The sequence below is a fragment of the Lissotriton vulgaris genome, unplaced genomic scaffold, assembly GCF_964263255.1.
Source record: "Lissotriton vulgaris unplaced genomic scaffold, aLisVul1.2 SCAFFOLD_750, whole genome shotgun sequence".
Taxonomy (NCBI): Eukaryota; Metazoa; Chordata; class Amphibia; order Caudata; family Salamandridae; genus Lissotriton; species Lissotriton vulgaris.
In genome coordinates this window covers 760,702-784,024 of record NW_028245030.1, presented here as the reverse complement: position 1 = coordinate 784,024, position 23,323 = coordinate 760,702, and the positions used below count along the sequence as shown (strand labels likewise).

The 23,323-nt window shown below is 50.1% G+C and overlaps 1 protein-coding gene across 1 annotated transcript in view; it reads right to left on the bottom strand.

The window, feature by feature from the left end:
- Positions 1-23,323, bottom strand: part of LOC147666659 (SEC23-interacting protein-like) — a 257,834-nt gene that overhangs the window by 135,244 nt on the left and 99,267 nt on the right. Inside the window, exon 9 of the mRNA XM_086948989.1 lies at positions 16,661-16,869. Within this exon, the coding sequence (XP_086805115.1) occupies positions 16,661-16,869 (209 nt within the window). The remainder of the gene's footprint in view (positions 1-16,660; positions 16,870-23,323) is intronic.

The following is a 23,323-nucleotide window of genomic DNA, read 5'->3' as shown; positions in this document are numbered from 1 at the left end:
ATCGGGCAAATGCCGGGTGGGCACCGGCTCTTTAAAGATAACAATCAATCGAGGTGGGCACTCGATCGGCCCACAAGTCCATACACGGGGGGGGCGGGAGAGGACGAGGGGGGCGGGCGGGAGAGGACGAGGGGGGCGGGAAAGGACACGGACGTCGGGAGGGAGGAGGGAAACGTGGGGACGGCGGGAGGAGGGAGGACAGCAGCAAGCACGGCCGGCCGGACCAGACACGGGGGCGTTCCCGGCGTCGCGTGACGTCAGCAAAAGCCAAAGAATCTCGGGAACGCCCCCGTGTCTGGTCCGGCATTGATGGACAGGCCCCTCGTCCAATGGCTAGGCTCCATTTATGGAGCTAGCCAATCGGACGGGGGGGCGTGTTCCATAGTGCTTACTATACTCATTAGATTTCTCTGGAGGCGGAGCCTAATCGGCTCCGCTCCCCAGCGAAACCTAAAAAGGGGGTGGTGATGAACAGAGTGTCTGAGTTAAACAGACCACTCTTACCCAGTCCAAAGATCAGGGCTTGATCCATCACCGTTATTTATCTCACTGCCCCATCCCAGCTCAGAACCTGGCTATATGCAAATCAGTCTGTCCCTGGCCCAGTGCATCATGGGAACAGGGCAGACTAAACTACCAAGCCAATTCTTCACCAGAAAGGAGACAAGCTACCGGGGACCGGTTTCTGGCATTTCAGCCTTCTTCGGCCCGGCTTGCTTGCATCCTGATGGAGCAGTGAGTAAGGGACTCATGTCTGAGTATACCCTGCCACACCTATAGTGGCCAAAAACGATTTACAAAAAGAGGGTGGTGATGAACAGAGTGTCTGAGTTAAACAGACCACTCTTACCCAGTCCGAAGATCAGGGCTTGATCCATCACCGTTATTTATCTCACTGCCCCATCCCAGCTCAGAACCTGGCTATATGCAAATCAGTCTGTCCCTGGCCCAGTGCATCATGGGAACAGGGCAGACTAAACTACCAAGCCAATTCTTCACCAGAAAGGAGACAAGCTACCGGGGACCGGTTTCTGGCATTTCAGCCTTCTTCGGCCCGGCTTGCTTGCATCCTGATGGAGCAGTGAGAAAGGGACTCATGTCTGAGTATACCCTGCCACACCTATAGTGGCCAAAAACGATTTACAAAAAGGGGGTGGTGATGAACAGAGTGTCTGAGTTAAACAGACCACTCTTACCCAGTCCAAAGATCAGGGCTTGATCCATCACCGTTATTTATCTCACTGCCCCATCCCAGCTCAGAACCTGGCTATATGCAAATCAGTCTGTCCCTGGCCCAGTGCATCATGGGAACAGGGCAGACTAAACTACCAAGCCAATTCTTCACCAGAAAGGAGACAAGCTACCGGGGACCGGTTTCTGGCATTTCAGCCTTCTTCGGCCCGGCTTGCTTGCATCCTGATGGAGCAGTGAGTAAGGGACTCATGTCTGAGTATACCCTGCCACACCTATAGTGGCCAAAAACGATTTACAAAAAGGGGGTGGTGATGAACAGAGTGTCTGAGTTAAACAGACCACTCTTACCCAGTCCAAAGATCAGGGCTTGATCCATCACCGTTATTTATCTCACTGCCCCATCCCAGCTCAGAACCTGGCTATATGCAAATCAGTCTGTCCCTGGCCCAGTGCATCATGGGAACAGGGCAGACTAAACTACCAAGCCAATTCTTCACCAGAAAGGAGACAAGCTACCGGGGACCGGTTTCTGGCATTTCAGCCTTCTTCGGCCCGGCTTGCTTGCATCCTTGCATCGGAGGCTAGCAAGCTGCTAGGTGTCGACCTGCCGAAGTTGGAGGGGGGAGACGAAGATCCCAAAGAAGAGACTGATGGGTCCAGACCCCGATGGAGTCTACAGGGCCGCAGGCGTCGCCTTAGGAAACCCCGAGCCGCCGAGGTCATGGAGGGTAGGAGGTCAGCCTTAGAGGCGGTTTCTACTGACCCACCCCATTATTTTTTCACTGATCAACCATGGTTAATGGACTATGTGGTATTGCTCTCTTTTTTTCCTTCACATGTTTTGTAGTTTGGGTATTTCTGGGGGGGTTGGGGGAGGGTGTCCAGTGCTCCTCGTTTGCTTTTTATCCGGCGCTAGCGGCGTTTGATACATGCGGGCTGCCTTTCCATTCCTAGAATTTGCCTACATTAGCAGCTCCAAGCGTAGCGTCCCCAATACAAACTTTTTTCCTGTTGATTATTGAATATGCCTGCTTCCACCCTTAGGATTCTTACTGTCAATGTGAGATGCCTTAAAAATCCAGTAAAGCGCAAGGCGATACTGTCATGCTTAGAGAACACACAAGCTGACTTATGTTTACTACAGGAGACCCATTTGCTGATGCTCGATTGTCATGGACTGCGGTCCCGCAGGTTCCCCACCCAGTACTTTTCCTCCTGCTCTACCAAGACGGCTGTGTGGCGATTTTAGTGGCACAGCGTTTTAATGGGGAGGGATTGCAATAGGGTGCAGAGATAAAGGGGAGGCTCCTGACCTACCGCTTCGCCTTAGGCGGCCTGACGTTCACTGTTGGCTCCCTATATGCCCCAAAAGAAGGACAGGAGAAGTTCCTACAGACTGCTCTCACTGAAGTCACAGCCACTCCGGACCGGAACATTATCCTGGGGGGCGACTTAAACCTTGTGTTTGACAGCCTTCTAGACAGATCCAGTCAACGCACTCACCAAGTAGGTGCACTATCGGCAGAGGGACACAGGCGAATACATGACTTAGGCTTACACGACCTTTGGCACAGTTTCCACCCCACGAATAGGAAATACTCTTATTACTCTAACGCACACAAAACCTTCGCAAGACTGGACCATCTGCTGGCTTCGGCCCCAGTGTGCGGGCTTACGACCACAGTTGAGATATGGGTAGCCTCACTTTCAGACCATGCCCCGGTAATCGCCACTCTCACCCTTCCACCCACACTGCGCCCATCCAGGGTATGGCGTCTTAGGGACACTCTCTTACACAGGACTGATGTCGTGAAGCATATACAAGGCACCATTTTTGATTACCTTTCTCATAACGCGAACTCGAAAACGACCCTTGCAACCCAGTGGGCAGCGTTGAAGGCGGTGGTTAGGGGGGAATTTAATGCCCTCTAGGCTGCCGATAATAGGGAACGCCAGTTTAAGAGTGATGAACTTACACAGCGTGTTCGGGAACTAGAACAAATGCACCAAGGAACTGGAGCCCTGGGAGTGTGGCGACAGCTTAAGACTATGCGCCATGAGAAGTTGGCCTGATATGTAGTGCTCACTATTCTAGTGATCACTGTGTATCATTCCAAACGACCCTTATTGATGATTGGTTGTAAGTCAACCTTTTAGACCAGCTATCCTAGTAGCATGGACAAGAGCAGTCTTTAGGCTAAACTCTAGAGGGCGTGTTAAGCCAGCTGTTATACCATCACATATACCCCTTGAACACCAAGTGAAAGGACACCACACAAGTTGTTATGAAAATAAAAGTATATTTATTTAGAAGACAACAGCCCTGGACTCTTTATGAGGACAGGGCGCTAAGCACAACACAAAGCTCTTAAAGAAATTCTGAAAATCGCACAATTTACACAAATGCCCGAGGGGCACGGAACACCATATACTACAAAAGTGGAATGCGAAATACTAGCAGGTAAGTAACTAGTCTCAAAGGCTTTAGGATCGCTAGGACTGGACTACTGAACCTTCAGATTACAAGCAGGAGGCCTAAGGAGGTCGGGTGCAGAGTGTGCACTCTCACGCGGGATGCGGGACAAAGTCTATGGATGCTAGATTTCGTAAAGTTAGTGTTATCGGACGAATCCGACTAGGTAGCGCTGAAACGAAAAAGGATCTGGACACTTAGATAGTTAAGCTATGCTGGAGCACCGAAATGCTCATGTTACCTAGCCCAGGAGCTGCGGCTGCATAGGGCTGAAAAGACGTTGGGAATCCTCGTTGCAGTCTATGGAGCCTGAAAGAAGAAGTTGCTGGCAGGAGACCAGTGATGAAGTCCGATGTGATCCAAGCCTGGATCGATGATGAAGGATACCTGTAAGCAGAGGGGACCAAGTTCTGAATCACTAGCCAGTGATTAAGTGGGCACCAGGATGGCACCGGACGAAGTCACCTCGACCAGGTGAGTGGGCGACGCTGGGCTCTGCAGTCTCTAGGACCAGGAGGCGTTGTCGGCGGCCAGGATGGAGGTGCGAGCTGTCCCACGAAGGTATCTGCTGTCGACGATGCTGGACCCAGGATTGGGGCAACAACTCTTGGCAAATGCAAGCCCACGCGGTGGACTCAAAATGGCGTCTGGAGTGGACCAGGAGGGTCCGGGGTGCTCCTCTGTTGGAGGTGAGCAAGGGCCAGTCTGGAGCAACCAGACCAGCGATGAGAGTGTCGTCGTTCGTTGTCAAGAGGGTTACAAGCCAGCAGGCAAGTGGCCGGACAACGCGGTGAGCAGCAAAGAGCAGAAGGGCCCCACGCAGATCTTGTGGATGCTGGGGGGCTGGACTTCGGTGCTGGAGCTGCTCAGGGTTAGGGCTTCTCAAACCCCAAAGCACTCACTCGAGGATCCCTCGGCGGTCGTGCTGGATAAGCGTTGTGCAGTTCTGAAGATGGCCGGTCCCTCGAGGTCTCGTCACACCCACGGATCTCAGCTGGGCTGATGATGTAGGTAGAGGTCAGAGGTGCCAGGGAAGCCGGGTCTCGTCGTGCTGGTCGGTCTGATTCCGGAGGAAGGACGTGCAGCAAACCGCAGTGTTCTTAGTTGGTGCCCGCAGATGCAGGGTGACTACTCCTTAGTCACAAGGGAGAAATCTTGAGAAGACGTCTTGAGTTCCTTTCGTAGAAAGTAGTTTCAGGATTCAAAGATGATCTAATTTGGAAGGGTCCCCGCTCCCACCTTTATACTAAAGAAAGGGGCTGGTACGGGACTAGGTCCTGCCCATGGGTGGGACCAGGAAGGGGGGTGGTTACACCCCTCTCCCATGCCGGACTTTCCCCAGCTCAGGGGCTGGTGTGCCCCTGGAACTGGTTTAAACTGGCAGATGCACAGTGAGCACCGGGGTGCCACTTGCAGTCACCTTCCTATTCAGCCCTGCCTACCTAGGATACACAAAACCCTGTCTGGGATGGTGCTAGCACCGCCCCGGACAGGAAACCCTTTGTCCAAGCTCCCCTCGCTGGAAGGACTCCCAGCTGCAGGGGGTCAGACTTGTGTCTGTGGTGGCAGCATCCATTTTGTGATGCTGAGGCTTGAGTTAACTTTAACCGGGGTTCACAGTTACATACATGTCGTGTCCCTCTAGAAGGGTGGAATGCTAACCCCGTCGCCAGAATTGGCGAGGGGTTAGTATTCCAATTCGTATGACACCTTACTCAACATGTTTTGACAAAGCGATACCATAGTTGATACATAATCGCGAGGATTATAATGCACTTAAGAGTATATGGTACGCGTTATCATGGAACAGCTATTAGGACTTGGTTCCGCAAGCTGTAAACGGGCTCAGCTCATACCAGAGCACCATCTCACATAATTCCAAGCACTCTGCCTTCAGGATTGTCAAGGCCTGCCATAGGAGTGACTGATAGGAATCTGTGTGTCCATTTTAGGGTTAGATATAGGTATACTATATCTAAAGCAAAGGGTGATTACACCACTTTGCCCCAGCTGTCGTGCAGCCAGTTGTGTCAGATTTAGATGGCCAGCCAGGGGTGGCATAATACATGCTGCAGCCCCTGGTAGGCCCTGGGTACACCCCTGCCCTGAGTTACAGGGTCTGATAAGGTGGCCCAGTACCAATTGGTTAATGCACCTAAGGTACATGGAATCCATTTTACAGAGAGAGCAGTAGGCCTGGGGCCCTGAATAGCAGGGTCCCAGGTCAACTAAGTCGAAAAACCAGCAAATCACCAGGCAAAAAGTTGGGGGTGACCATAGTCCGGTATCCACCTTCCTACATGCGCCATCAGTTAGCGGCGCTAGACCAAGACAGAGCGGAGTACGCAGCCTTAAGACTGAAACAAGCTTACTACACCGGGGGGGACAGGAGCGGGCACCTGTTGACCAATAGACTGCGGGAGGTCCGACAGCAACAAGGAGTCAAGGAGATTGTCAGAACAGATGGGACTCTGGTATCTGAGGATACTGAGATAGCGGATACATCCCGTGATTTTTATGCTACTCTTTACGCTGGGAGCCCAGCCGACAGCTCTGCGGGAGTTTCCTTTTTAGACTCGGTTACCCTGCCCTCTCTGACAGCATCCCAGGCTGAACACCTAGATAGAAACATCCAAACGGAAGAGGTCATTGCCGCTATTTCTCGCCTAAAGCTGGCGAAGGCCCCGGGCCGGATGGCTTCCCTGCTATTTTTTATAAGACGTTCTGCAGAGTGCCTGCCCCACTCCTCACCCAACTGTTAACTCATTCGCTGAACAAGGAGAGATACTGAGCGACCATTTAGGAGCCTCCATAGCGGTTATCCCTAAACCTGGGAAGGATAGAACTAAATGCGGGGGGTATCGCCAGATCTCCCTTCTCAATGTTGACCTTAAGCTGTATACAGGGATTCTGGCGGCTCAGTTAGGCCCTCACATGCCCGGTCTTATTGACCCGGATCAGGCGGGTTTTATACCTGAACGCCAGACGTCGGATAACACCAAACGGGTTCTCCACCTCAGAGAAAGCTACTCGCATACCCGGGGAATATATGATGCTGACCATCGATGCCAAAAAGGCGTTCGATCGCGTCCACTGGCCCTATTTGGAGCAAGTGCTGGTGAGTGTGGGGATACGAGAGAAGTTTTGCACCTTTATTTGTAATTGCTACAGATTCCCAACGGCCGCGGTCAGAGTGAATAGATATGCCTCCGCTAGTTTTTCCATTGAGAGAGGCACGAGGCAGCGGTGCCCACTATCGCCCCTTCTCTTTGCCCCTTACATGGAGCCCCTGGGCCAGAAAATGCGGCAGAACCCGGCAATTGAAGGGATCAAGTTTGGAGGCTATATCCACAAAATCAGTTATATGCTGATGATGTACTGATCTCACTAACTAACCCGAAGACAGCCTTACCAGCGTGCATTGCAGAATTCGACGCCTTTGCTCGGGTGGCTGGATTCAAAATAAACACGGACAAATTGATAGCTTTGGATCTCTCGTTGTCCCCTGCCACCCGGGAGTACCTGCAGAGAATGTTCCCCATTCAATGGGCGACGGACACCGTCCCATATCTGGGGATACAGCTGGCATCCTCACTCCTTGCTATGTTTGCCACCAACTACGCCATGCTTCGCGGGAAAATCCGACGCGAGGTCGGCCGGTGGAAGCATTACCCTCTCTCCTGGTTAGGCAGGATAGCGGCGGTTAAAATGTCTTTTTTACCTCAGATTCTCTACCTCCTCCGTACTCTACCTCTCCGACCGCCTGTCGTCTGGATCCGGCCGACGCAATACGAATTGGACGAGTATATCTGGAACTGCCGGAAGCCACGGATGCGGAGAACACTAGTGACACTTGCCCCAGAGATGGAGATCTGGGATTCCCAGTCCTCCCAACTGTACTTTCAAGCGGCTCAATTGCGACACTTAGTTGAATGGAGTAGATGGGAATCAGAGAAATATTTGCTGTTTCAAGACCAAGCGGTGGCGGGAAGACCATTACAGGAAATTCCTTTCCTGCGCAAGCCCCAGAGGCCCCCCAACCTGTATGCCTCGCACATAACCTGGGTTCCTCTGGAGATGTGGGATGCCAACAATATCTCCCATGACCTTACAACCTTCCCGTCTCCCCTCACTCCGTTGGTCGACAACCCAGACTTCCCCCCGGGCGCAGATGGAGCGGCTTTTGCACACTGGAGGCCTGCTGGTTGTCGGTCTCTGTATCACATGTATGGAGCCGAGGGGGGTCGTTCCCTTTTCCCAATTCAGACAGGCGTACGACTTCCCAGAGATTGAACAACTACGATATCTACAGGCAAGGCATTGGGCGCTAAACACGCAGGTCTGCACTAGCATTGACAAACGATTATCCACATACGAGAGATGGCTCATCACCCGCAAGACAGGCGCCAAACTCATCTCTGACCTATACAAGATGTTACATATACACACAATACAGGCAGGGAACAATGGAATAGGGAATTAGGCAGGACTCTCAGCCACAAAGAATGGGGGAGATCTACTATAGAGCTAGACACTCTGCACACCACATGGGGCTCACAGAGACAGTCACGAAAGTCGCGACATATTGGTATTATACCCCAGACTACATTCGATAGACTGCAATCATGAGGCGACTTGCTGGCGTGGCTGTGGCCAGATTGGCAATTTGGTGCACCTGTTGTGGGAATGCACACACATTCAGTCTTACTGGGCTTGTCGCGTTCTTCTCTAGTACCCTAATTCGATATTCTCGATTTATGCCCTTGTGAGGTTATAATCAATAATGTCCTGACAACGGCATAAGAATCAGATTCATATTCAGTAATAGCCCATGCAATCCAAAGCACAGCACAGCTACTCCCATCGACTCCTAGAAAGCACAACGCGTTCTTTAAACAAACCAAGCTTTCAGCAGCCCGGGAAAAACCCCCTGCTTTTGATTTGATTTGAACAAGAACTCCTGAAGTCCTGCAAGAACTGTTAGTTCTTGGTGACGTCTTATGTCCAACCTTACGTCAAACCCGGCACCTTTCAGGTATAAAATACCAACAGTTGCCTTAAGCAAAAACACGGTGGTTTGGAGCAGAGCGTCCATCTACTTGCCCGAGAGCCCAGCTGATGCGAGTGCCCACGGAAGCCGCCCCTCCTGTTTGACGCACTGAGAGAGAGACGCTGTCTTTTTCTCCAGCCGAGAAAATCCAGCTCCGGTGTTTCCAGCCTACCCTTGCGGTTTGCTGGAATATCGAGTCCTGAGGAAAGAGATACCAGACCTCCCACATTTTATTACCAAGGTACGGAGCTGACTAAACTCTTAGGAGAATTCTTGATGAAGATTCTTGGCAAAATTATCTTAACCAACTTAACTTAACATCGCAACTTACTTGTCCCTTCCCGAGTATTAGGCTTAGGTCAGGTACACCGGGGAGGCTTAGTTAGAAGCACCAGTTGAGTATTTTAGTCAATGTATTTGTGTATGTATTTATTTTATCTATTTTAAAGTATCATATGGTAAGAAACCGTAACAATGCTTTTACAGTATTAGTTCTACTTTTACTGTATGCACTTTACTTTACTCTAAGTATTGCAATTGTGGCAATTCACTTCTCTTGTATGAGAAAGAAGACTGCTCAATAAATAACACCTTTTTATTGAAAACGCCTGTCTCTCTATTTCTCTGCACTCTGGTAAAACTAAGTATGCACTAATGACTGAGTGAAATATCTGTCTATTGTTTTCACACGACTCTAGAGATATACTCTTATTCTGAGGGAGCAAAGTTGTCATGTTTATGCGGTTTTCGGAAACTGAATCCCTTCTTGTCTGAGCCAGGGAAGGTTATCCATCCCTCTTCATTCAAGAAAGTTTCCAGTGACCTCTGAGCTGGCTGGCGCAAACCTAAATTAAGTTTAGCATAGTCTGTAGAGACCTAGATGACCTCAGTCCTACGTCTACACTGCTGTTTATGTTATTCCAATGCGCAGAGCCTATTGGGAAAATAGGAACAACACTACAGGCTCAAGTGTTAGATGAAATAGATAAGCACTTCGAGACTGAAATCCCGCGCTTCCCAGCGTGCGTGCTACTGGGTCTCCCTAATCCCCTGACTTACCCTCTAAAATCCAGCAGAGGCAGACAGATGGCTATTGCATTAGGCTTGGCGGTTCAAAATATCCTAACGCATTGGTGTACCCCCACTGTACCCTCATTTGTAGGATGGCTCCACCGATTATGGCACGTGCTCGGAATGGAGAAACTATCACTTACTATGGCGGGGGAGGGGCCCACATATGACTATCTGTGACAGCCATTTTTCTCACTCTTGGCCACAGAATTCCGAGAAGTCACATTTCCCGATATCTAAGACTGCTACGCCTCACAGAACCTCAGAAGGTGGACTGTTAAATAGGTCACCGAGGGCTTGGCATAGGTGGGGGGAGGAATGGGAGGCTAGCGAGGGGTAGGGAGCACTGGACGGCGGAGGGCGGGCATACCTGGGTAGGGGGTTCTTTTTGTCTTCTTTTCCCATTGTTGGTCTTCCCAATTTTATTCCAAGCACTAGCAATTGGCCGACACTGTCCAGAATATTGTACTCATGTTTCCCGCTGGCATTGACAGGTTGCACTCTTTTGAGCAAGTTGAAGACCGCTAACTGTACATGGAAGTGCTTGTGTGTTTAAATTCAATAAAGATATTTGAACCATAAAAGATATTTAAAGGTTCAGTGTTACAAAAAAACGGACATCCCTACAGCCTCTCATTTCACACTCCCTGTACACCAGCAGGATTGCCAGGTAGTTCACTTTACAAAATCCTCTACTTTGAAATCACAGAAAGACAAGTAAGCATCAATCTCCAGGATAAAATAAGCAGCAATTTGTAAGAAAACATTAGTTGATACTTGACCACTGTCTTTGAATGCACAGCAAATGTGAGAAGATAAAAACAATATTTAAAGTTATCTCTACTGTGTGTTCAGTTTCTGAATGAACAGAACACCTGTTCTTTGCCAGCTCGAACCCCTGCCAGAATGGGTCAGCAAGCCGAAAAAATAGCTTGCCCTGATAAAATATGATTTGCCATAGCAGGTGGGGCAGTTGATTTTTCGATGGCCTGAAATATCTACTTTCAGTTACCAGCAGCACAGTAATTTTTCATACAGATGAGAAGGAGTAGTTTCTGTCCTGTAACTCCAGTTCTGTAGTAGGGGTATCTCTGTTATAGTCATAATCTAGTGAATAGTCCCACCCATGTGCGTGGACCCCGGCAATCAAAAATAATCTCTTAAGTTGTCAAATCATGCAGAAACTGCAAAGACACTTAAGAGAGAATTTAAAGACAAATAATGCAGCCTATTTCCACAGGCTACACTGTCCAGTACTTCAACTACAAATTCCACCAAACAACACCACACACAACACAGCCTGCCCAGTTTCTACCATAGAGAAACTTGCCTCTACCAGTAAAAGACTCTGGAATGATAGAGAGGAAGGCATGGACAGACAAGCCCCATAGGCTGCCATTATGTGGCTTAAATAGGATACTGTGCCTTCAACACCTTGGGTGCTTGAGAGATTCCCCTCCTGTGCTGCATTCCCTGAATCCCCATTGTTCATGACGAGCTGAGCTCGTCATGAGCACAGCTCAACCGTGCCTCATGACGAGCTCAGCTCGTCATGAGCAGCGAAGGGGTTAAGAGAACTTTCCAGAACTTTCTCCCAGTATCCCAGAATGCACAATAGGTCCCTTTTACTTTCAGTTCTTTTTGAAGGCGTAGCACGCCAGACCTGTAGCATTCCTTACATGAATAATTATCTCCACCGGGGAGGAGGGCAGGCGCTTATGACTATAACAGAGATACTCCTACTACAGAACTGGAGTTACAGGACAGGAACTACTCCTTCTGTAGTAGGGGAGCTCTGTGTATAGTCATAATCTAGTGAATAGAATGGCAAGCCCATCCCCACACCAAAGCGGCGGTGGAGAAAAGAAATTAACACCACTATTGTGCGAACAAATTCCGCAGCGAAGCCTGCCCAACCTGAACATCTGCCCTGGCATCAGTGTCCAGACAGTAATGCTTAGCAAAGGTATGAACCGACTTCCAAGTGGCCCCTTGCAGATCTCTGCAATCGGAACATTACGGAGTAAAGCTGTCGTGGCAGCTTTTCCCCTGGTGGAATGAGCCTTAGGTTTACCCCCTAAGGTCTTATTAGCTTTTTGGTAACACAACTGTATGCAGGACACAATCCACCTAGAGATGGACTGCTTAGAGGTAGCAAGACCTGTCCTGACCGATCCATAATTGACAAATAATTGGTCTGACCTAAGAATATCTTTGGTTTTATCCAGATAAAATTTCAACACCCTCCTAACATCCAGGGAATGTAGAGACCTTTCCGCTGGAGATGAAGGATTCTGAAAAAACGTAGGCAACGTTATGGTCTGGTTGACATGAAAATCAGAAATAACCTTGGGAAGAAATTTAGGGTGAGTACGCATAACAACCTTAGCAGCATGAAATACAGTATAAGGTTCTTGGCAACACAACGCCTGAATTTCACTCACCCTGCGGGCCGATGTAATGGCCACGAGGAACGCCACCTTCCAGGACAGGTGCTGCAACGAAGCCTTATGAATAGGTTCAAAAGGCTTCTTCATCAATCTGGACAGCACCACATTCAATTCCCATGAAGGCGAAGGAAGCCTGACAGGAGGGAACACTTTCTTCAAGCCTTCCAAAAAGTCTTTGATCACAGGGATCTGGAAGAAGGAAGTCTGTGAAGGGCATTTCCTGTAGGCAGTCAATGCAGCAAGATGAACCTTAATGGAATGAACATTAAGGCCAGACTGCGCCAAATGCGGTCTCATGTGCAGCCGTGCGTGTGGCGTCCGGAAGATACAAGAGGCCATCGATCCCAGTAGAGAAGACACCGTCCTCACTGTTGTAGATGGAGTGGTCATAAGAGCCTGAGCCTTCCGAAGGAGTGATAATCGTCGCTTGTCCGAAGGAGACACGCTTACTGACAACGTATTGATGGAGGCTCCCAAGTAATGTATGCATTGGACCGGAGTCGGGACAGACTTGGACATGTTGATGTGCAAGCCCCATCTTGTTCAAGAGAACGCACGTCTTCTGGAAGTGTGCTCGAGCTTCCGAGAAGGAGGATGCCTTGATCAACCAATCGTCCAGGTACGGGTAGACAAACACCTTGTTCTTCCTCAGGTGTGCTGCTACCACCGCCATGCACTTCGATAATGTTCTCGACGCAGACTTTAGTCCGAATGGGAGTACTGTGTATTGATAATGATTGGCGCCGACTTGGAACCGCAGGAACTTCCTGTGTTTGTGTGCAATGGGCACATGGAAGTACGCATCCTGTAGGTCTATAGCACATAGCCAGTCTCCCTGTTGCAACTGAGGGTAAATCTGATGCAACGACAGCATGCAAAACTTTACCCTGCGAATCCATCTGTTTGCCTGTCGCAAGTCCAGAAAGGGCCTGAACTCGTTCTTGTCCTTCTTGCGAACCAGGAAGAACCGGGAGTACAGACCTCTTCCTCTCTGAGACAGAGGTACGTCTTCTATCGCCCTTTTCCTTAACAGGATATCTGCCTCCACCTGGAGCTCGCGCAGCTGAAACTGCGAGCTGACCGGTGGAATTGCAGGAGGGGGGCTGGTGAACCATAGACTGTATCCATTGCAAACAATATTCAGCACCCACTTGTCCGGAGTAATTTTTCTCCACTCTGCCAGAAAAAATGTAATGCTTCCCCCTACCGGAGTGGGTAACATATCCGGGGGAAGTAAGCGCTCAGGGCCTAGACGCGGCCGGGCCTTTGGTCGCTGGTGCCGACTGTTGGCCTCCTCTGCCCTTCGGGCGTTTCTGGAACGGCTTACGGAACTGTTGTTGTTGCTGCGACTGTCCCGAAGCTTGGCCACGTCCTCTGCCCTGCCCACCGAACCGCCGTTGGAACGGGCGGTACGATTTCTTCGCTTCTTTGGGCTTCTCTAGACCCACAGTCGTGAGTGTTTCGGCCTCCGCCCTCATGCGGGCCATTTCATCATCCGCATGTTTCCCAAATAGGGTTCCGCCAGAGAATGGAAGATTGGCCACCCTTTGCTGCGCATCTGGTTTCAGTGACGTAAGGCGGAGCCAGGCGTGTCGTCGCTGGTTAATCCCATGGCAAAAGCCATGTGCCGCCAAGAGGGATGAATCTGCTGCAGCGCTGGTAATTTGATTCGCTACCAGCATCCCTTTGTTTTAGCACTTCCTAGAAATCTTCCAGCTTCTCGTGAGGCAAGTGTTCCGCAAACAGCTGGAGGGAGTCCCAGAGGGCGCGGTCGTAGCGTCCCAACAAAGCCGTGGCACTCGCAGCCTTCATAGAGGTCGCCGATGTTCCACACACTTTCCTCCCAGTTGAATCCCTCAATCTAGACTCTTTGTCCAGGGAGACTGTGGATGGCGGGGTGGTGGCATGCTGCTTGCGGGCCGCCGTCACAATCACAGAATCCGGAGGAGGTTCCATCCTTAGAAAAGCCGGGTCCGAGTCAGGCGCCGAGTATTTTTTCTGCAATCTCGATGGGGCCGCCTTAGTCACCGCAGGGGTGAGGAAAAGGTCGATGGCCGGTTCCTCCAGGCCCGGCACCAGAGGTAGTAGTGGACGAGACATGTGTTTCTGGTGCAGTGTCTGGAAAATGACTGATGTCTTGGGCGTGGGCACCGTCAAGGATATGCCCAATTTGGCAGCGCCTCTCAGTAGGACATCATGAAACGCCACCAGGTCATCAACCGGAGACACCCTTGTGTCCGGCGATCCCGACAAAGTCGGAGGGTAGTCCCTGGTCCCTGAGGACCTCGTGCGAGAGCGAGATCTGTGCCTCCTATGGCGTCGTCTCGACCACGTGGACGACCTGTTGCGCGATCGCTCCTTCCTCCTGGAGCGAGAGCGTGACCTCCCGATACGTGGACGCTCCGCAGGTTTCCGTGGGGGTGGTCCATCCTGGGGCCTTGGTCTAGGAGTCCCCTTAGGTGGTGTAGGAAGAGGAGGTAGTGACGCCGACCTTGGCGGAGGAACAGGAGGTATCTCCGACCGAGGGGCGGGCCCATGCGGTGGAAGCGGTGGTAGTGGTCGTCCTGAGGGTGGAAGTGGTGGAAGCGAAGGGTTGGTGGGAGGGTCCTCCTTAGGTCCAGGAGGAGGGGGCGACTTAGGCCGAGGTGGTGTATATTCCACCGAGTACAACGAGTCCGGTGACTTCTTCGAGGGAGGGGACTGTGACCCAGCCCCTCCAGCAGGCGATCGCTTTCTCCTGCGCCCTCCACTAGTTCCAGCCTGACTTCTGGCGCCAGAACTCCTTCTGCGCCGTTTAGGAGAGTTGGAACGGCTCCTAGACGCCGATCTCTTCCTTCTCGGCGCTGAGCGTCGCTTTTCCTGCGTCGAATGTCGCCTCCGCGACTCTGGCGTCGAACGCCGCCTCCGCGACGTCGACCTCTTCTTCCTCGACGCCGAACGCCGCCTCCGCGACGTCAACCTCTTCTTCCTCGACGCCGAACGCCGCCTCCGCGACGTCAACCTCTTCTTCCTAGACGCCGAACGCCGCCTCCGCGACGTCGACCGTTCCAGTCTCGACGACGAGCGTCGACTCCTCCTTCTCGGGGTTCTCCACGTCGAGGATCCCCTCGACGCCGATCGTCGTCTCGACGGCGACCGGCGGTGTCGCCTCGACGGCGAGCGCCGACGCCTGTCGCTCCTTCTTCGACGTCGATAGCTCGACGCTGACGTCGACGACGACGATGAAGATACAGTAGACGGCGGCCTATCCAGGCCCTTCGACGTCGAATCCTCACGCCGTCTTGACCCGGAGCCCCGGGGATATGGGGAACACACGGTCGTCATCCCTCTCGACGTCGATGCAATCGACGCCGACGGAGAACAGGACCGTTTGCTGGTCTTCCTGCCTCTGGGGAGCCCCCCAGAGGCCTCAGCAGAGGCAGAGGGAACCTTCCCAGCCTGCCCAGACCCACCTGCAACCTACAGTCGTCTCTCTTCAAGGCCTTGAAGCCTAATCTTCAGCCTGTCCCTCAAAGTCCTTGCTGAAAGTTGCTGGCAGATGTCACAGTCTTCAAGGACATGTGCTTCAGGGAGACAGACAATGCAGACGTCGTGTGGATCACTCTTGGCCTTCTTCCTTCCACATGCTGGGCATTTGTCAAAAAGACCAGGCATTTTAGAGCCCTAAAAAGCCTGAACAAACACACAGGAGAGAAGAGAAGCACCAAGGAATATAAACTCAAACACTTTTATCCAAAAAAGTGACACCAAATACAATAAACCCTTGAAAAAAGGGAGAGCTCACTGCCAGGGTCCTGTTAGCAGGAGCAGGAGCAGGAAAAAAGAACTGAAAGTAAAAGGGACCTGCTGTGCATTCTGGGATACTAGGAGAAAGTTCTGGAAAGTTATCTTAAAGGCACAGTATCCTATTTAAGCACACATAATGGCAGCCTATGGGGCTTGTCTGTCCATGCCTTCCTCTCTATCATTCCAGAGTCTTTTACTGGTAGAGGCAAGTTTCTCTATGGTAGAAACTGGGCAGGCTGTGTTGTGTGTGGTGTTGTTTGGTGGAATTTCTAGTTGAAGTACTGGACAGTGTAGCCTGTGGATATAGGCTGCATTATTTGTCTTTAAATTCTCTCTTAAGTGTCTTTGCAGTTTCTGCATGATTTGACAACTTAAGAGATTATTTTTGATTGCCGGGGTCCACGCACATGGGCGGGACTATTCACTAGATTATGACTATACACAGAGATCCCCTACTACAGAATAAAAAGGCAATCATAGTGGGAATTTTGAAAATGAAAGGGATGAATTAAGGTAAACGCATCTTCACACGAGCCCATCTTATAGTGTCACCATAGTGCATACTTGGCTCTTGAAAGTGTGCTACTACCCAACCTCACTGGTGAAGTGATCACACGTAACCATGAATTTACTCACCAAGACTGTGGCCGGCAACAGAGGATGATCCTTTGAAGTCTGGGTTGCGGGTCATGAAGAGGTCATACAGCCGGTTCATCTCCAATCCCACTCTATCCACAATTGTTTGACAGTAGGTAGGGCTATTGTAGAACAGGATGTCCAGCAGTGTTTCATTGGTGAAGTGCCGAAGACGACCAATGCTTGGCAGGGAGATTTTCTTTATACTCCTGGTGATGCAGAACAAGGACAGAATTAATCTGAAACACTGGAACAGCACTACATTACTTCCAGTGGGGCACTTAAAGTCCAAACAGGATGTGTATACCAACTTTTTATACCACTTCAAGAACCAGTCAAAAGGAGGACTGAGAAAGCATAAATCATCATAATGTATATTTACCTTACAAACACACACGTTTTTGAAATCTCAAGTAACAAACAGATTTCCTAGAAAGACAAGAAAGATAAGAGCAGTGAACAACTAGGCTTCAGACAAGTATGGAACCCGGGCCAAATGTCAAACTTCTTCTGCAAGGCAGATCTAAGTAATAATGCAATGCATGTAGAATGTGATAGAGTAGTCCACATAGCCATTATACAAATGCCTTTCAAATGCTCCTGTCAGAAAACTATACTTAAACCAACTTAGCTCACCTGAAGAGCCATACAATTAATTTTAAGTCAACTAAGAAAGGACGTTCTGGCCTTTTTCATGGTCTTGAGGAGTATTCTTGATTGGTACGGTTTCTCTCAAACATGGCAAAGCGTAGGGTTATTTTTGCCTGCAACTGGATAAGAAAGACTAACTTTGTGTACTTGAATTTATTATGGACCCTTGGTTCAGCAGCTATGGCTTGATGTAAGAGGTAGTACCCCGGTTGTAATAGACTAAACAGATTTTACTGAGATGCAAGCAGTTAAAATGTTCCTGCCTCCAACTGTTATGTCATTGGTATCAGTCTTCGAAAAGCCTGGTAAGTAAGTGTGAGAAAGTATCATTTTTCTGCATGGTTGCCCCCACTTTTTGATGAACTGCTAAAGTACTTTGACTGAGTGTGCCCTGGGCTCCTGCTACTCAGGCACCAAGGCCTATGTTCTTTCCCTAAAACTGCACTGAAGACCAAACCCAATTGGAACTCTCTGGCCACAGGTCAGCCCCTGGTAAATGGTACCCCAGGTACCCAGGGCACTATGACCAGGGAAGGCCTCTAAGAGCTGCAGCACTTATTGTGCCACCCTTAGAGGTCCAGTACCTTCACACTCACTCCCTGCATTTGCAGGCTGCGTGTTTTGGTGCAGAACAAAGTGAAGAGTCAATATGGCACACATCCCTGTGTGCCAACCCACTGCCCTGGCATAGATCAGTCACCCCTCTAGCTGCGTGCACTATACCAGTGGTGAAGGTACAGGTGCATGAGCCCTGTACCCCTACAGTGTCTAAGTCCATTCTTAGACATTTTGTAAGTGGAATGCTGCCATTAAGAGTGTATGGTGCTGGGAGTTTGTCATTACGAACTCCACAGTACCATAATGGCTGCACTGAAAACGGAGAAGTTTGGTATAAAACTTATCAGCACATTAAACCCACACTGATGCAAGTGTGGGATTTATTGAAAAATGCACACAGAGGCAATCTTATAGATGCCCCCTGAAAAACGACCTATCACTACTGTTCAGGCTGAGTGGTAAGAGGTGCTAAGCTTCCTCCCCCGGGATGGACAGGGTCCACGAAGAGGAAGCTTCATAGGCCTGCCGCCTTTGTGAACTTCCCCAGGTCTGTTGCTGCTTTCAGGAACTGGCCCTCACCGTTCTCAGCCCCACTTTGGACAGGGGTATCTGCGGGAAACCCAAGTAAGGAAGAGAGGTGTGCCCACCTTTGACAACCTCACCCTTCAGGTGGGGGAGGCGAGGTGAAGCACCTGAGTAAAGCATATGCCCTCCTCCCACTGGAGGGAGGCATAATAGGGGGTATACCCACCCCAAGGAAGGGACCACTTAGTCCCAACCTTTACTTATCTGTAACGCCCCTCAGGCTAGTATTTAGGGGGACCCCGGAACCTTGTCTCCTCAGACAAGAAACGACTACAAGAAGAAGAAGGACCGAACAGCCGTGCCGAAGCTAAGAAGAGGAGGACGCCCACTGACTTGGCCCGAGCCCTACCGGCCTGTCCCCTTCTCGAACCGGCAGAAGCGAAACTCCGGTGTGTCTTGCAGCCAACAACCTCAAGAACCCAGAGGACTTCTTGCCCTGCCTTTCAAGCAAAAGACTTTGCCAAAAGACTTTATCTGCCGTGAAACCTGGATTTGTTCACCCACAGACTCCAGCTCCTGCAAAATCCGCAAGACTGCACCACTCTGCAACCGGCGCCCACAGCCCAAGTTCAAGTGGCCCAAAACCATGAGGAGGTCTTCCCCGGAGATCCTGACCCGAGATCCCGAGATCCCTGACCTCCCTCAAGCCTCCAGCCGACGCCTGCAGCCTAAATCCGAAGGTCCCGCCAACGCGACCAGGAGCTGGTAAGAAGATCCGACCCTAAAAGACACCCCTGCACTGGACACCTCACGGCCTTGGGTGGCCCAACTGACTGTGTCTAACCAACCCCCAGCATCCCAACTTACCTCTCCAAGTGGTGGTCGCACAAAGAAGACCTTCGTCCCTGAGCCTGCAGTGTGTTTGCAAACCGGAGAAACCCCATTAAAAAAAACAGGGCGCAAGACGCCAAAACAGCACTCTGCACCCAGCCGCCTTGTGCTGCTGAGGGTGCGCCTTTGGTGCTGTCTTGAACCCCCATTTGCCAGGAGTCCGGGATCTTTGCCCCCACAACCTTGTGGCCTGTTCGTAAGCAACCACCAACTGGAGGCTCCCTATCCCCATTGGATAACACTGAGCCTCAGCACTCTGCACCCGGCCGCCCCAGTGCCGCTGAGGGTGTAACAAGAGTGCATCCTTGACCCTGGGAGACCCCTGAGTCTCTCCAGAAACCCAACTTCCACAACAAAGTACTTACCTCTGAACCGATAACACTATTTTCTCTCATAGGATAACATTGACTGTTTTTCTATGAAAAGTTTCTAACTGTGAGAAAAGTTATCTGTAAAGTAATTTACTTGACATCCTATTGAAAAGCCAATACAAAGTATATGTACAAAATTTCAAAGTATTGCATTATCAGTAATTTTACTGTACCATACCAAAGTATAGATAACTGCAATTCAAAACTGTATTATTACTGCAAAGTATAAATCACTTACCCGTGCCAGGCGTGATTGCTTCTAGGAAATTAAGTAACTAAAAGAATATTTTTTATACAAAACCAAATGGTCTGAAGTTCAGTCTGTGCAATCATTTGCTGATTGAGTGTGTACAACAAATGCTTAACACTACCCTCTGATAAAGCCCTACTGCTCGACTACACTACCACTACTACTTTTACCTCTGCCTACCTTAGGGGTTCCACTGGACTCTGTGTACACTATACCTCACTCTGGTATAGTATATACAGAGCCAGCTTCCTACAGTAAGATATGTATGAAAATATGAATTAGACAGGGTGGGTTTAGTGATATCATCTTGTTGAAGGACAACCATTGTAAACAAATGACTGCCTTCTACCTGTTCTTACCCTCGACTCATACACATGGATTTCCACACAATAACCTAAAGAGAGGCAAGTGAAATGTACAGAACACCTACTGAGCGCAGTTTTTAGGATGTCTACAATCTGGACTTCAGTTCTGAAACCAACATCCACTGTGTAATACTTACTGAAAAGGCAAGGCTTGGGACGGATGGCAATCAAATGTAACAAACAACTTAGTAGAAGAACAGAAGTCAAAGTTCAGTGTAGCGAGAACCAGATTTCCCCTCTCACCACCCGAAGAGTGAAGGGTCCTTTCCACTTTTTAAAAGGGTGGGCTTTACAGAAAAAGATCAGAAGGCATATTCCAAGAATATGGTGGAGACTGAACAATACCTTAGGGTAGGAAAGTGGTTTGTACCTCTAGCACTTCCAAGCCCTTGTGGAAAGTAGCCTGTTGGCTTAACAAACCTGCAATTCATTAACACAGTGAATTATCGAGAAGGTATCCATCAATGTAACCAAACAACGAGGCAGGCAGAAGTCACAGGAGCAAAGGCTTAATGGGATAAGGCATTGAGGACCAAATTAAGGGCCTGATTTAGAAGTCAGTGGAGAGGAACACTCCGTCACAAACATGATTGGTATTGTGTCCGCCATATTACGATCATATTCTATCCTAGGGGGATCGTAATACGGCGGCTGGGATATCCATCGCCGTCACATTTGTGACAGAGTATTCCCTTCACCGACTTCTAAATCAGGCCCCAAGACTGGTGAGATCGCCTAATTAGGATACATCTAATAAAGCGTTCCAAAGGTAAACAAGACAGCACAAAAGAACCATGACAGAGATAAGCAAAATTATATTGGCACTGAGACAAAATACAGAGTTAATTGCTGTCCCCAAAGGCAAAGCAGGACCACTACATTCATCTGCTCTTTTCTTCTGGCGTCAATTCTGGTGGTCTAAAATGAACAACCAATTCTCCTCACAAAACAAACACAAATGATTACCAAATCATCATAAAAGAGACTATTAAGTTCAATGACTGTAGGAAAGGAGAATTGGACCAGTGAGCTGACACAGCAAAAATGCCCTGGCAAGAGAGGTAACGAGAACCATACACAGGAGATAGCAGGCCCAGGTACCAAGTTCAGTTGGCCAACAATTATGCTACAAGAAGCATGCTGCAAAGACAACTTGTAGTAAACACATAGTTCACTTAAAAGTTCAGGATGTACAGGAGTGAAAGTGTGCGCTTGTGTGTGCTCCAATTCATATCAGCAAGTTGGCCCTTCCATTGAAACACCCATCCTCAGACATACTTGCAGCAGTTGCCTGGGATATTCAAGTCTATTCCTGGGAACAAGGCAGTGATACAAGTGTAGAGCTCACTTGAGATCTGCATGGTGCAGTGCAGTCAATCTGTCCAATTGTATATTTTGTTCCCCACCCTGGTGGGTACCACTGAGTAATGCAGCTCTCTCCAGGGTATGGTGTAACATATGTATTCTTATACGCGCACAAACGAAAGTGGATTTACCAGCTGGTTCGTGTATTATACTGTCATCGTGCCAGTACATGACAGGAAAGCGCCCTGAACTAGAATAATTAAACTGTGCACCAAGATATTCAGAGAAATGTATCTTTTTTTCCACAGGCAAGGAAAATGAATGTAATGCCTCAAGAATGTAATTCCATAGCAATACCTCGAGGGAAATGCTAGGATTTTTGTATTTATAGACTAAAAGTGCACCCTAAAGGTATGTAAGAATAAGGTGCCATTCAATTAAGGTTTAGATGTGATGCACTGCAGATGATTTTCCTTATCTCTCTTTAGGACTCATTAGAGAGACCTGGTATTGGTCATCCTGAGGTAACTGTGCTAGTTAAGCCCCAAAGAAAAAAATCACAGGTGAATGGGGCGGAGCTTTCCGGCGTCTAAGGCGGACGCCTGAAAACCGAGCTCCGCCGATTCACCCTAAATATCCTTCTGTAATCCTTCCTTCACGGAGCAAACTGGCCGGATAGCACGGTGCGCTGCCCCTGGCCTCCGTCGGCACTCCCGGGACCCGGTGTGAGAGGCGCACGAACCTTGTGGGGGAGCGAAACGGCGAAGCGACGGACCGGGACTGAGGGCCTCGGAGCCACGGCCTAGAGTGGATCTGCCCCCGGAGAGCGTGACGCGACGTGCGGCGCGGGCCGTCCCACAGGCCCGGCGGCACCTGAAGCGGCAAACTTTCACCCCCGCCACCGAGAGCAGGACAGTAGGCGAACACAGCGGTGAGTGCCGGACGCCGCGGGGGGTGTTACCCGGCACAGAAAGACACTCGGAAAGGCCATTGAGGCCCAAAAGTGGATGCTGGGAGTACTTGGCCTATACGCAACTGGAGGGTGGTCGGACACGTGGCTGAGCTGCGAGACAGAGGCCAGACTTGTTGCTGAGCGGTCGGGGTTCCTGCTTCTTCCCTCCCCTTTTAGACGAGGAGTCAGACTGCTGCGCTGTGTGTGCCCTGCATGGTGGTTCGGGAAGAGTGACCAACCAAGCTACACAGCGCCTACAGTAGCGGTTTCGCTGAAGAGCTGCCCGGAATAGCCCTGCGGCTCCGCATCCGCGGCAGACCAGCCGCGACGGCCACTCAACCTCGATGAGAGCAGCTACCACGTCGAGGGAAGAGCAGGAGATACTAGGTGCCCGCATGGGAGCTGTGTCACGAAGGCCACTGAGACCACCTCTCCACCGGATCTGTTCCGCGCAAGGAGCCGCTGAGGGTCAGCAACACTGCAAGATGGGGAAAGGCGATAAAACACAATCCAAACTGCCCTTCGAGCAACGGCGCAACAAGGCCCCGGATGCTGGGGACCAGGACAATGGCCATCCCACGGTGACGCAGGACAGTTCGTTCTACTCCGGAATAAAGGAATTATTGGTTAATATGGAAAAGGGCCTCCAAGACAGCATGGCGTCGATAGGCACGAAGATCGACGCACTCACATACCGCATGGACAGGATGTCGGAAAGGGTAGACAAACATGCGGAGCGCCTCGACATGTCTGAGAGGCGGATCACAGAAGTGGAAGAGGGGCAAATGGAACTTG